Source organism: Chelonoidis abingdonii, chromosome 3 (assembly GCF_003597395.2).
Source record: "Chelonoidis abingdonii isolate Lonesome George chromosome 3, CheloAbing_2.0, whole genome shotgun sequence".
Taxonomy (NCBI): domain Eukaryota; kingdom Metazoa; phylum Chordata; order Testudines; family Testudinidae; genus Chelonoidis; species Chelonoidis abingdonii.
Window position 1 is genome coordinate 38,894,069 of NC_133771.1, and position 12,603 is coordinate 38,906,671.

The following is a 12,603-nucleotide window of genomic DNA, read 5'->3' on the forward strand; positions in this document are numbered from 1 at the left end:
AAAAAAAAGAGAGAGATACACCTTTTCCCTGGATCCCTGGCAGACGCCAATTAACATGGCAACCATGGACCTTTTTGCCTTTGTCATCTGTCTCCGTAGGTGTAACTTGATGCCGCTGACAGTGGCGGTACTGCAGTGCTACATACAGCAGCCTCATTGCCCTTTGCAAGGTAGCAGAGATGGTTACCTAGTCGTTCTGATACTGCGCTGTGCCATTGGTAAATTGGCGATGAAGATGTAGACGGGTATTCAGTCATTCTGTAACCATCTGCTGCTGCATGGTGCTCCTGGCTGACCTTCGCTAAGTCGGCTGGGCTGCAAAGACCAAAAAATGTGAAATGACCCCCCGGGTCATTCCTCCTTTCATGTCGTACTAAAAGAGTCATCCTGCCTAGAAATATGGGCAAGTACTAGAGAGTCAGTGTACCAGAGAACCAAGAGTACCAGCAAGCTCAGTGTCAGATCCCACAGAAATGATGACTGCGTGCCATTCTAAACGGAATGCCCCTGCAACAACCCCACCCGTTGCTTCCCTCCGCCCCCAATCCTTCTGGGATTCTACCATTGCAGGGTCCCGCCAATTTTGGTGATGAATGTAATAAAGCAATGGCACGAATAAGAAAACACCTGACTTTAGTGAGATAAATGAGAGGGAGGCAGCCTCCACTGCTACTGATGTTCCAGGCAAGGACATTAAAATGTGGAGGGGAGAGGAGGCCCAGCATCCCACTGCTATGATAGTCCAGGCAGTACAGAGTCTTTCTTTAGACATGAAAGGGAGGGCGCGATGAGTTCAGCACCCAGTTGCTATATGAGCACGTTAACCGACCGTCTGTATCATCATGCCGAATTAACTGGGAGTCATTCCAATTTACCCGAGGCACCCCCGCCACGCTCACTGAGGCCAGCCGGGATGATGGACGAGGACGGCTAAACAAGCCCCCTCTGCACTGTACCGTCTGCCACCCGGGGAAGGGAAGGGAGAGATGCTGCTGTTCAGTGCTCTAGGCGCAACGCATCTAACCAGCAGCTTGCAGTAGACATAAAGGCGGTGACATTGAAAAAAGTCAATGAAACGAATTTTTTTCCCCTTTTCTTTCATGGGAGGAGAGGGAGTAAATTGATGATGAAGATCCTGAACCACCCTGGACAAATGTGTTTGACCCTAAGGCATTGGAAGCTCAGCCAAGAATTGCAAATACTTTTCCCGGAGACCCGTGAGGACTGTGGGATAGCTGGAGTCCTCAGTCCCCCCCCACGAAAGATCCGCTTCCCCATTGAGCATCCAATTTGATTTCTTTGGCTTCCATAGCGCTTGTCACACAGCACTGTGCTGTGGACTATGTATCATAGCCGGAGATTTTTTTCAAATGCTTGGCATTTTGTCTTCTGTAATATGAGCTCTGATAGAACATGATTTGTCTCCCCATACAGCGGTCATATCAGTATCTCCTTACAGTCCACTGCTGGAGCTCTTTTGATTTGGGACGCATTCGCCACCTGTGCCTGATCAGAGACTCTCCACCGAGCAACACCAGGAAATGCATTCAAAAGTTCGTGGAGCTTTCCTGTCTACCTGGCCAAGTGCAAAATCCGAGTTCAATTGCTTTCCAGAGCAGTCACAGTGGTGCACGTGGGTACCTGCCCGGAGGCCAAATACCAATCGAAATCTGTGCGCCTACCTAACCGAACACCACCGAATTATTGTGCTTTGTGTGGCCGCGTGCACTCGACTTTATACAATCTGTTTTACAAAACCGGTTTATGTAAAATCAGAATAATCCTGTAGTGTAGACGTACCCTCAGATACATGCACAGCACAACAGCAGTAAACAGTCAAATTACTACAGTCCCACAGCTCTCACAGAAATGGAGTGAGAATTTGGGGCAACCATCACATAATTGAAAAGTCCATGATTCTATGGTTTGAAATAGTTTGTACTGCTTGGCCAATAGGAAATACACTCTACAAAATAAACCAGTGCCGATGCAAAGAAAAGATTCATATAGGCATAATTATTATTTTAATATTTTTGAAGAACTTTAAAAACAGACAGATTTACATACAGCATCCCACAACTTTTCCCAGATTAATGAGGACTTCTTAATCATGTCCACAATTAAAGAAGGGATGCAGGAGATGGCAGATATCAAGAATAAAAATAAAGAAGAATTATACAATTTATACCGTGATTCAGAAAAGAAGTCTACATGTATGGACTCTTATTGCTCTTTATAGTAGTACTTAGATTCTATATAGATATTAGGGGCTACCTGGTCTGAACCCTTTGAAACACAGGAGCATTTAATTGTGAATTCACTGAGAGCAAGAAACTTTCTCTCTTTATTTGGCTGCAAAGTAAACCTATTGTGCATTTTACTAATACAGTCATCATCATGTTCCTATTACGCCTCTGAGATTTAGGGTAGTGATGAAGCTCCTCCACTCCTGTCTGTATGTGGCATGTCTTTCAATGGTTTCCCAGCTGTGCCCCACGTTTTTCAGCTTGGCTTCCACAGCTCTTCAAAATGTTGTTTATGTGTGGCCTCTTTTTCGCTTGCCTTCAGCTGTCCATCTTATTGCTACTCTGGTGATGGAATCAGTTTCCATCCAAAGCACATGACTGATCCATCTCCAACTTCTCATGGCAATAATGGTGCTCAGATCCTCTTGGCTGCACTGTGTCAATAGATCTTGGTCTGAAATTGTTCTGGGCCAAAAGATACAGAGGGTTTTTCTGAGGCAGGTTGTATGGAATGAAAACAGTTTGGACATGTCATACTTTCTCATTCCCCAGCACTCTGCACTATAAAGTAGTGTTGAAAGTACATAGATCTGATAAATCTTGAGTTTGGTTTTGGTTTTGTATTTTGATGATTTCCAGACTGTATTTAATCTCCTGAAGGTGTTCCTGGCTTTACTGATTTTGTTCCAGATGTCCTGGCTTGTTCCTCCATCCTGACTGAAGATGCTGCCCAAGTATATGAAGGTTTCTACATTGGTGTGAACATAATCCTCTATCCATACTGGTGATGGTGAGGCAATATTAAAGGTTATGATATCTGTCTTATTGCTGGCTGAATGAGTCGAGTTGTTTTTTCTTGTATATGGTTTGGGTATGTGATAGGAGAGCAACATCATCTACGAAGTCCAGGTCTTCAAGGGATGACAAGAGTGTCCATTTAACGCCTCTTGGCAAGTCTTTTGTTGTACGCCACATTACTCAGATGATGGCAATGTTGAAGAGGATTGAAGACATGACACATTCCTGGCTTACTCAGTTTTAAGGTCAAAACAGGAGTGCACTGTGATCAACACTGCATGTAAAGTTGAAATAGAAGGTTTTGATGACACTGATTATACAGAAAGGAATTCCATATGCCCACAGAATGTGCCATAGATTGGTCCTGTGAATGCTATCAAAAGTCTTCTCAAAGTCTATGAAATGTACGTAGAGTTGGTGTTGCCATTCTAGGCACTGTTCTATTATGTTTCGTGGAGTGAAGAACTGGCCTGTGCATCCACGTCCTTTCCGAAAACCAGCTTGCTCTTTTCTGAGAACACGATCAACTGCCTCTGATATATGCTGAACTATGATTTTACACAATACTTTGCTTGGCACAGATAAAAGTGTGATACCACACCAGTTATTACAATCACTGAGAGTTCCTTTCTTGGTATCTTCACTGTAACTCCATTGGTCTACTCATCTGATAACACAGTACCATAAGTAAACTTAGTAGTAACGTTTATGATCACATAATACATGTAAGAGTTGTACAACGATAGAAGGTATTAACAACACTTAAAAGTGCCACATAGTCATCTGCACATAAACTGCACAAAAGCTTGCCTTTACAGTAATCTCAGGAGAAAGAAGAATGGAACCTGGAAATCCTTGTTAATATCAAAGCTTCTAAAAAACTGCAGAAAACTAAAGACACCCAGAAAAAAGCAAAGATTGGGGGGGAAGTAAAACCCCTTACACTTTTTTTCTGTTTGGATCAAATTCACCATTTTGGAAACATTCTATTTATATCAATAATACACCAGGAGTGCATATAGTGGTTTCCATGGCATGTAAAGATATGGACCCTGCAACAAAACTTACAATTAAATATTTCCATCAGGTCTGTCTTTACTTTGTAATTATTTCTTCCTTCTAAAGATATTGTACCTAATCAATTAATTGGCTGTCCTAAAATATCTGCACATCATAACCAGATGTATTTTATTCCTTCTAAAATAATTTAGGTGGGTAAAGATCAGTCAGTGTCACACAACATGTGAAATTTATATTTTTCTGATCTCCACTTCAAAATCCTTTAATTGCATCTGTCTAGAAAGATCCACAAACATATGAATTTTCCAAATATTTTTTTTTTTAAAAATGGGGTTTTGCCCAAAAAAAGCAAAAGAAAGAAATCACATTACTATTGCTTTTCCCAAGAACTCTTCCCTCTTTTAGACATACACAGTAAAACACTTTGCTCCTAATTGGACATAGCTTTTCACCCCATAAGGATGACTCATATTTTCTTGCAAAAGGCACTGACAATGAACCTTATAGTTCATGCACTATCTTATTCCAGAAAGTGTTCCGATATACTCGCACTGAGCACTGTATTAATATCTAGATAGCTAGTCAGAGATAGCTCTTTCCTTCTTTTATGCCAAAGTTTTCCTCTGTATGTGATATTCCATCATTTCCAGGAAAGACAACCTTTTCCATATCAAATTTTAATACCATCCATTTCAAGTTTTGCAATATTATATTTCACTGTCAATTTATGAACATTCTCCTCCTCTTCCCACTTACTGTACTTATCCATGAGGAAATTCTTTATGCAATCTCATATAATCAACTTCATGTCTAACACATCTTCACTCTGATATTTATGTGCTGGTATTAAAATGCACGTTTGTGTTCAACCAGCGTGGACTCTGATATTAGTGTCTCTCATATGTAATCATTTTTATTTGGAATGTGTGTGTGTTTGAATTAATTTGTTGATTTGGCCTTGAGCTCCCATTTCACTCTGGCTATCAAGAGCTCTAGCAATCTGAATAAGTACAATACATTTGGTAGGTCATGAATGGAAAATTAGTACGTAAGAGAGAAGCCATGGAGAACATGAAACAGTAGTGATATGTTTTCCCCCTCTTTGTGAAGGCTGTTGAGGATGGTGTAGGCTTCAGATAGATATATGTAAAAGGCAGTCCTTTTGTTTATACCATGAGTCATAATTTATTAGAGTACTGGATGAGCACCTATAATTATATTTTAAACATTGGAACAGTAAACTTGTTATTCTGCACAGGAAATGGGCTGCTGCATGTGGTACCGAGGAACTTCTTTTTGACACCCCCACTGAACTCTCAGTTGAGTTAGTTACAGTAATCTAATTTGGAAGTTACAAACAGAACAATCACAGTTGCTGGCTGTCATCTGAGAGAAGTCTCCTAGTCAGTTGAAGGAGGATGACATGTATTTCTTGTTGCTATTGATATTTGAGTATTTAAGAGCAGTAATGAGTCCAGTAAGACCTAGACATTTCTTACTATCTTGCTAATCAGAATTTGGTGAAATTAATGACATTGGATTTTTCCACTCTTCCTACTTTCAAACTTGATGAATGGAGTGCAACTAGAAACAGCTCTTTTCAGTCCAGATCCTCTCTTGAGATATATGGGGCTATGTCTACACTGCAGTTAAAACCCATATTTGGCCTGTGCCAGCTGACTCAGGGTCATGGGTTTCAGGCTGAGAGGCTGTTTAGCTGTGGTAAATATTCAGAGTTAGACTGGAGTCTGAGGTCTGGGACCCTGCTGCCAAGCAGGATCCCAAAGCATGGGCTGCAGCCTAAGCCAGAACAGCTACACTGCAATTAAACAGCCCAGTGAGCCCAAGTCAGCTGGCATGGACCAGCCAAAAATGTCTAGTTACAGTTTAGACATATCCTGAGTGATTGCACTAAGGTAGCAAATGGGTTGCATGGGATGTAAGAGAAAGCACTACTGACACTCTTGGGATGTGTGGATGCATGTATACGTGTGTGTGGCGGGGTGGCTGGGTGTGTGTGAGTGGATGTGGGGAATAGTATAAATGGGGCTATGCTGTTATCAGTGGAAAGGAGGACATCTTGAGTTGAGATCAGCAACCAAACTGAAACCTGGTATATGGCTCCAGAAAGGAAATTCTAGGAAGGGAAAGGAATTAAATAAACTATCAGAAAGTGAAGGAAGTTAATATTGTAGTCAATGAGGTGTAAGTGAGGGCACATTTTTTCCTGGGAAACTTAAGTGTAAGCGCAGTGCACTCACCCCGTGGCGTCTCCTGCTGGTCGTCCTTGAGAATCAGCTCAATTTCCAGCCCAGAGTGCCTTCCGCAGGCTGGTGATCTGCCTGCTACTTGGCCCCTGTGACCCTCCCGGACCCAGTGCCCTGTTATCTGGGGCACTGTCCCCTGGCAGTAACCCCTCAGCCTTAGGGTCTCCTATCCCCGGGGAACCCCCCAACCACTATCTTCACCTCCCCTCAGTATATGGCTACTGCCAGACATCACCTAGCCCCCACGCCCTGTAGCAGACTGCAGTATCATCACCGGCAAGGTTGGGTTTGGTGCTGCTGCCTTTGCCTACCCCTGGGCTGCCCTCTGCAACCCCCAGTACCTATTTGCCTTCTGCTAGGCTTCAGCCTGGGGCTTTCCAGGCTGGAGCTCCCCAGCTCCTCTGCCCTTCCCCAGTCCTGCTTCACTCAGGTACCCTGTGTCCAGCTCCCTGCAGCCAAGCCCATCTCCCTCTACAAACAGAGAGAGACTGTTGAGCTCCTGGCTCCCAGCCTCTTATATAGGGCCAGCTGAGGCCTCACTGAGGCGTGGCCCAGCTGTGGCTACTTCCTCAATCAGCCTAGCAGCTTTTTCCCCTACCACAGCCCTCTCCCAGGGCTGTCTTTAAACCCCTCAGGGAAGGAGTGGGTGACCACCCCACTACATTAGGATATTTGTCTAAAGGAAATAAAATAAATAAAAATTCCTCCGAAATATCATCCCTTAGTTCTTAATCAGCTATGCAAGGCAAGAGACTTTTTTTTTAAAAAAAAAAAACAGATGAGGCACAAGTCACAAAATAATTATTTCCATCCTTGCCCAATGTATATTTTAATAGCTATTAAAAGATTACCTTATTTAGAAGCAGCAGACAGAACTGGGAGGTGGAGCCACCTCCAGTGGATTCTTGTGTATACCCACGGGGCCTCTCCTGAGGAGGGAATGGACAGGGAGGTGCAGGGCACATGCGCCATTCACCCCCACTAGGCTCCTTCAGCTCAAGCTTAACTGCTATAATTCTGCTAGGGCAGGGCAGGCAACCTATGGCACTCGTGCCGAAGGCAGCACACGAGCTGATTTTCAGTGGCACTCACACTGCCCGAGTCCTGGCCACCGATCCAGGGGGCTCTGCATTTTAATTTAATTTTAAATGAAGCTTCTTAAACATTTTAAAAAACTTATTTACTTTACATACAACAATAGTTTAATTATATATTATAGACTTATAGAAAGAGACTTTCTAAAAACGTTAAAATGTATTACCGGCACGCAAAACCTTAAATTAGAGTGAATAAATGAAGCCTCGGCACACCACTTCTGAAAGGTTGCTGACCCCTGTGCTAGGGCCTCACCAAGCATTGGTTACCACAGCAGTGCACTTATAAAGTGACTCCTGAGAGTGGTAAATTGCCCTAGTAATAAGGCAGCTTATTCAGGCACTGTTAGCCATGCCAAGATTTGAGTCTCACACAACACTACATTCTTGGAACCTTCTGGCATTGCGTTTTGCTACTGCAGAGAGTGAGTTATGAAATTTAAATCAAATCATAAGTTGTCCTTAAATCTGTAAATATTTATCAACAAAATAAAAAAAATGCAAAATGTATTTTATAGCTTGTGGAGATTTTTGGTTACTCTGTGACTCACGTTGCCGGGCTGACTAGCTGCCACAGCACAAGGGCTTTTCAGTAGTACAGAAATCACAGTATGATATCACTTTTTCTCAAATTAATTTACTTGCTTCAAGTAGTAGCTCATCTTATTACTCTTCTCAGAGCTATATTTCCAACTAGGCTGTCAATTTCATTATTATTAACACCTGGGATACACAAATTCTTGTTCACATTGTGCATGTCTGAATATTCATTCAGAAGATTTACCTGAGATCAGTCTGCCTTTTGCTATCATTCTTTCACCTTGTAGTTCTCTGCATGATAACTGGTAGAACTGGCAGGTCAGATTTCTGATTAAAATATTTATATTTTTGTCTAGTTTGTACTCTAAAGAATACTACTAGGAACGGTCCTCTTTTTGTATCTCCTATAAACAGAGAAGATATCTCAGAGAAAGGAAACTGCCCTTCCCTAAGGTCACCAATGACAGTTGTGCCTGGATAGGTTCTCTCAGCCTCATTAGTATTAAATCCTTGATTAAATATAATCCTGGTAACTGAAAGTATTGACACTTTGGGAGAAATGATTTTTTTTTTAATCTTCTGTGTAAGATATTTCTATCATTTAGAGATTTTATATCTCCCAATGTGGTGTGTGAGATGTCTGGATTTCCACTTTCTCATGCTCTTTGTATGCAATTTTTACTTTTATTCTGAAGCTGGACATGATTTTTAGTAAGGAAAATGTAGCTATTAGAGTACCCCTGAATGTTTATATCCATCGATATTCTGTAAGAAAGAACCCTAATTGGATCAGCAACTCATATCTTGTAATAATCATCAATGTCATTTTCTGTGCTGTTGACATACAATAATTCAAAATGGATGGCATATTAGTATGGAGTGTACAGCCAAAATAACTAGTTTATACACTTATCCATATGCAGGGAGTTTAGACTTGACATAGCTGAAGGTTTCTAACCATCAGAGGAGTGACGTTCTGGAACAGCCTTCCAAGGGGAGCAGTAGGGGCAAAAGACATATCTGAGTTCAAGACTAAGCTTGATAAATTTATGGAGGAGATGGTATGATGGGATAGCCTAATTTTGGCAATTAATTTATCTTTGACTATTAGTGGTAAATATGCCTAATGTCCTGTGATGGGATGTTAGATGGGGTGGGATCTGAGTTACTAAAGAGAATTCTTACCTGTGTGCTGGCTGGTGAGTCTTGCCCACATGCTCATGGTTTAGCTGTTCGCCATATTGGGGGTTGGGAAGGAATTTTCCTCCAGGGCAGATTGGCAGAGGCCCTAGGGGTTTTTCGCCTTCCTCTGCAGCGTGGGGCATGGGTCACTTGCTGGAGGATTCTCTGCACCTTGAAGTCTTTAAACCATGATGTGAGGACTTAAGTAGCTCAGACATAGGTTAGAGGGTTATTGCGAGAGTGGGTGGGTGAGATTCTGTGGCTTGTATTGTGCAGGAGATCAGACTAGATGATCATAAAGGCCCCTTCTGACCTTAAAGTCTATGGTCTATGACTGACTGAAGAGTCTAATCTTCAGCCCCAAGCTTCAGTAGGCAATGGATATGTACAGCTTCTCCCACACTAGTTTACTAGTAGGTAAGTGGTTCTACACTGTTTGTTGGCCCATTGGCTATCCCCAAAAAGAGAACTACAGCAGCTCTTCTCCACAGTAGACACAGGCATGGATTCCCATGTTGTAGCACTAACCCCTCTTCAATGCTACTCACTGCCTTCCTCAGGCATACAGTTAAAGGGTCTCTTTCAATATGCGTCTTTTAGGGACAGATTTTCAATCTTGAGTGCAATAGGTATCCCCCAAAACATGCATGTACCCAGTGCTCCCACAAAACCCAGCATTTGTGCATGGACGTTATAAAAATTACTTACATTGTTATAAATTTGTATGTCTGATTATTTAACTTAAACATACAAATGCAATTTTTGAGTGAACCTGTTGTGTCCATGATGGCCCTAAACGACTTTCTTTTATTGAAAACTTCAATTTAGGATGATTACAATTATTTTATGATTAGAGCATTCTCCTTATTCCTAGTTGCCTAGTTTTTATTTTATTATTATTTATTTTCTTGCCATGCCTGTACTGTGCATTTTTAAGAGTGAAGTTCACCTTAGTGCCCTCTATGCTGGGATAAATTCTATCCTTGGTGCAGGGCTTAATTGGTATATAGGGTCTTGTTTAGGTTATTTGGACTGGGTGATTGTCAGAGTAATGCTTTAATTGTGTATTTTATTACACTGATTCATATATTTATTCAGCATTGTTGATGGCTGCCATTTGCATCTAGGCAGGTTTAGTCATACCATATGGTGATGAATTACAGTTCTGGAAAAAAATTCTAGTTGGCTTATATTTGTTTATCCCATGTTATTAAAATTAAGTGATGCAGTCATTTTCTCATATAATTTTTTTTTCTCCACAAAGGAATGTTAAAGGCAATGTTTATAATTAGGACATGCTACTGTCAAACAAATTTCAAAGCTGAGCATTTATCGGATAAAATTTTAACTACCATTCCCCAAGAACTTTATAAGATTAAGATTATCTGAAATCAGAATCAAAGACAATTGTCCACATGCTGCCATTCAATATTTGCTGAAAGACTTAAAAATACTATAATGCTGATGCAATGATCCATAAATACATTTAATTCTGAGTTACAGTGAACTTCATTTTCAAAAAAAGACTATCATATGCATAACAGCAGAAACCTATTTAAGTATAGATACGTATATATATATTTACCTGCTTGGTCTTTAAATATTTTTGATATGACGACAGGTACTTTGTGCTCAGCACCACCCTGTAAAAGATGTGTATAAATAATGAAATCTCAGCTGAGACCATCATGCACTAAACATACTGAAGTTTAAGAAGAGAAATGAAAACAAAACATTATCCATACCTTTATACTTAAGCCCAAGCCACCAACTGGTTGTCTATGAAGTGTAACAGCTCTGTGCTTTAAAAAAGGGTAGAAAAAATACATTTAGGTGAAAATACAATGCCTGGACGTGCATTTAAAATGTATGCTACCTAATCAATTTTATATACCTATTATATTAATTTCGAAAATTTGCCCTTATATCAGAGAATGATGTTCACTTCATCCAGAGGGCTGATGCAAGACTATGAACATGACATAGGTCCACGTAATAACTTAACATAGAGCTTCATTTATAGAGAAAGCTTTGAACAGAACTTTGTACTGGTGTGATTTGAGTGTTTTTCCTATATCTAAGGTGACATTTTTTCAGTTCAGAAAGAAATCAGCTCACATACTTTTTTGGTTTTGTTTATACAAATGTTCTGAAAAGGAAAAAAATAAAGAACTTTGTTTTAGATTAATGTTGTCATAGTTAGTTTTATTTCTTTTTGTGCTTTTACTTATTCCTTTTACTTCCATTTTGCAGTTACAAGCACCTATTTTTCAAAACAATATATTCAAAATTGAAATGACTCACCTGTAGAACACACTAAAGACTTTTTGGATCAAACTGCTTCTTACGGTTATTTTCTCTGATTTTTTTTTTTAAAGTGTGCTGAAAGAAGCACATGTGAAAATCTTTATGAAAATTTACTACAGTAATCTCTCTCATGTTCAATAGTACATTGCATTTTGACATTTCATACATGCTCACATCTTGGTACCTGACATCATAATAGGATATCACTATCTTTACTTTATTTCTTGATAGTAAACATAAAGTGGTACATTTTTTTTTTTAAGTCTGGTAACAGTCTGTTGCCAACCTTTTCCACAGTGCCAGGCCTTATTACTGGGTGACTCCTGGACAATTAAAAGGTTAAATTTCTCATTCTACATATCAGAACATTTGTATTCTTATTCTTAGATTTATATTTGTCTCCTGTCTATTCGATGATTTGCCAGTACAGATGCACAAGTGTAATCTTTGGTCTTCCAACAATTAAGCCCAAACTCTCATTAAATTTGAAAAGTTAGTTTTACCTTCTCTCTAGTACTCAGCTTAACATATTGACAATGACATTGACAGAAGGAAAAAAGCAACTTAATACATTTCATTCTGATATTACACTGACAAAGCCAATGCATGTTTTAGGGCATTTCAAGGCATCAGCCATTCTATTCCATTGAATATCATATAATAGACTATTTTAAAAAAATGAAAAATGCTAGATAATGTCATATGGTACTTCTTTACTAATATCAAATGGGTATATGACAGTTATTTCTTATGGTTTCAAAATTAGCAACTGTATGCTGACATGGGCTCAAATCAAAATCTCATATCAAACTGTTTCAGATTTGGTGAAGTCTGGATCCAGTTCCAAACCTTGCAGCTGGCCTTCATCTTCATAATGGGCTGAACCAAATCTGTGGATCCAAACTATGCCAAACTTTGAAGAAAGTTCCGATCCAAATCTGAACTTTGGAGCTGAGATGTATTTCTACCTCTACACTCATTTGTGCCTTGAATCCTCACAAAATTGCTGGATAAAGCATGGGAACTGGCTCTTTTCTGTGGGTTTTATGAGTGGTTGAGACAGTTGGTACTAACACAAGAGGTAAGTGAAAGTTTCCTGCACAGTAGAGTCCTAGTAAGAAAATGGCTGGAGCTTAAGCAGGTCTGAGA

The 12,603-nt window shown here is 40.2% G+C and overlaps 1 protein-coding gene across 1 annotated transcript in view; it reads right to left on the reverse strand.

Moving 5' to 3' along the window:
- SNTG2 (syntrophin gamma 2) overlaps nt 1-12,603 on the reverse strand; it is a 534,493-nt gene that overhangs the window by 241,619 nt on the left and 280,271 nt on the right. Inside the window, exons 3-4 of the mRNA XM_075063695.1 lie at nt 10,893-10,949; nt 10,733-10,790 (exon numbers count right to left, since the gene is read on the reverse strand). Of these exons, the coding sequence (XP_074919796.1) occupies nt 10,733-10,790; nt 10,893-10,949 (115 nt within the window). The remainder of the gene's footprint in view (nt 1-10,732; nt 10,791-10,892; nt 10,950-12,603) is intronic.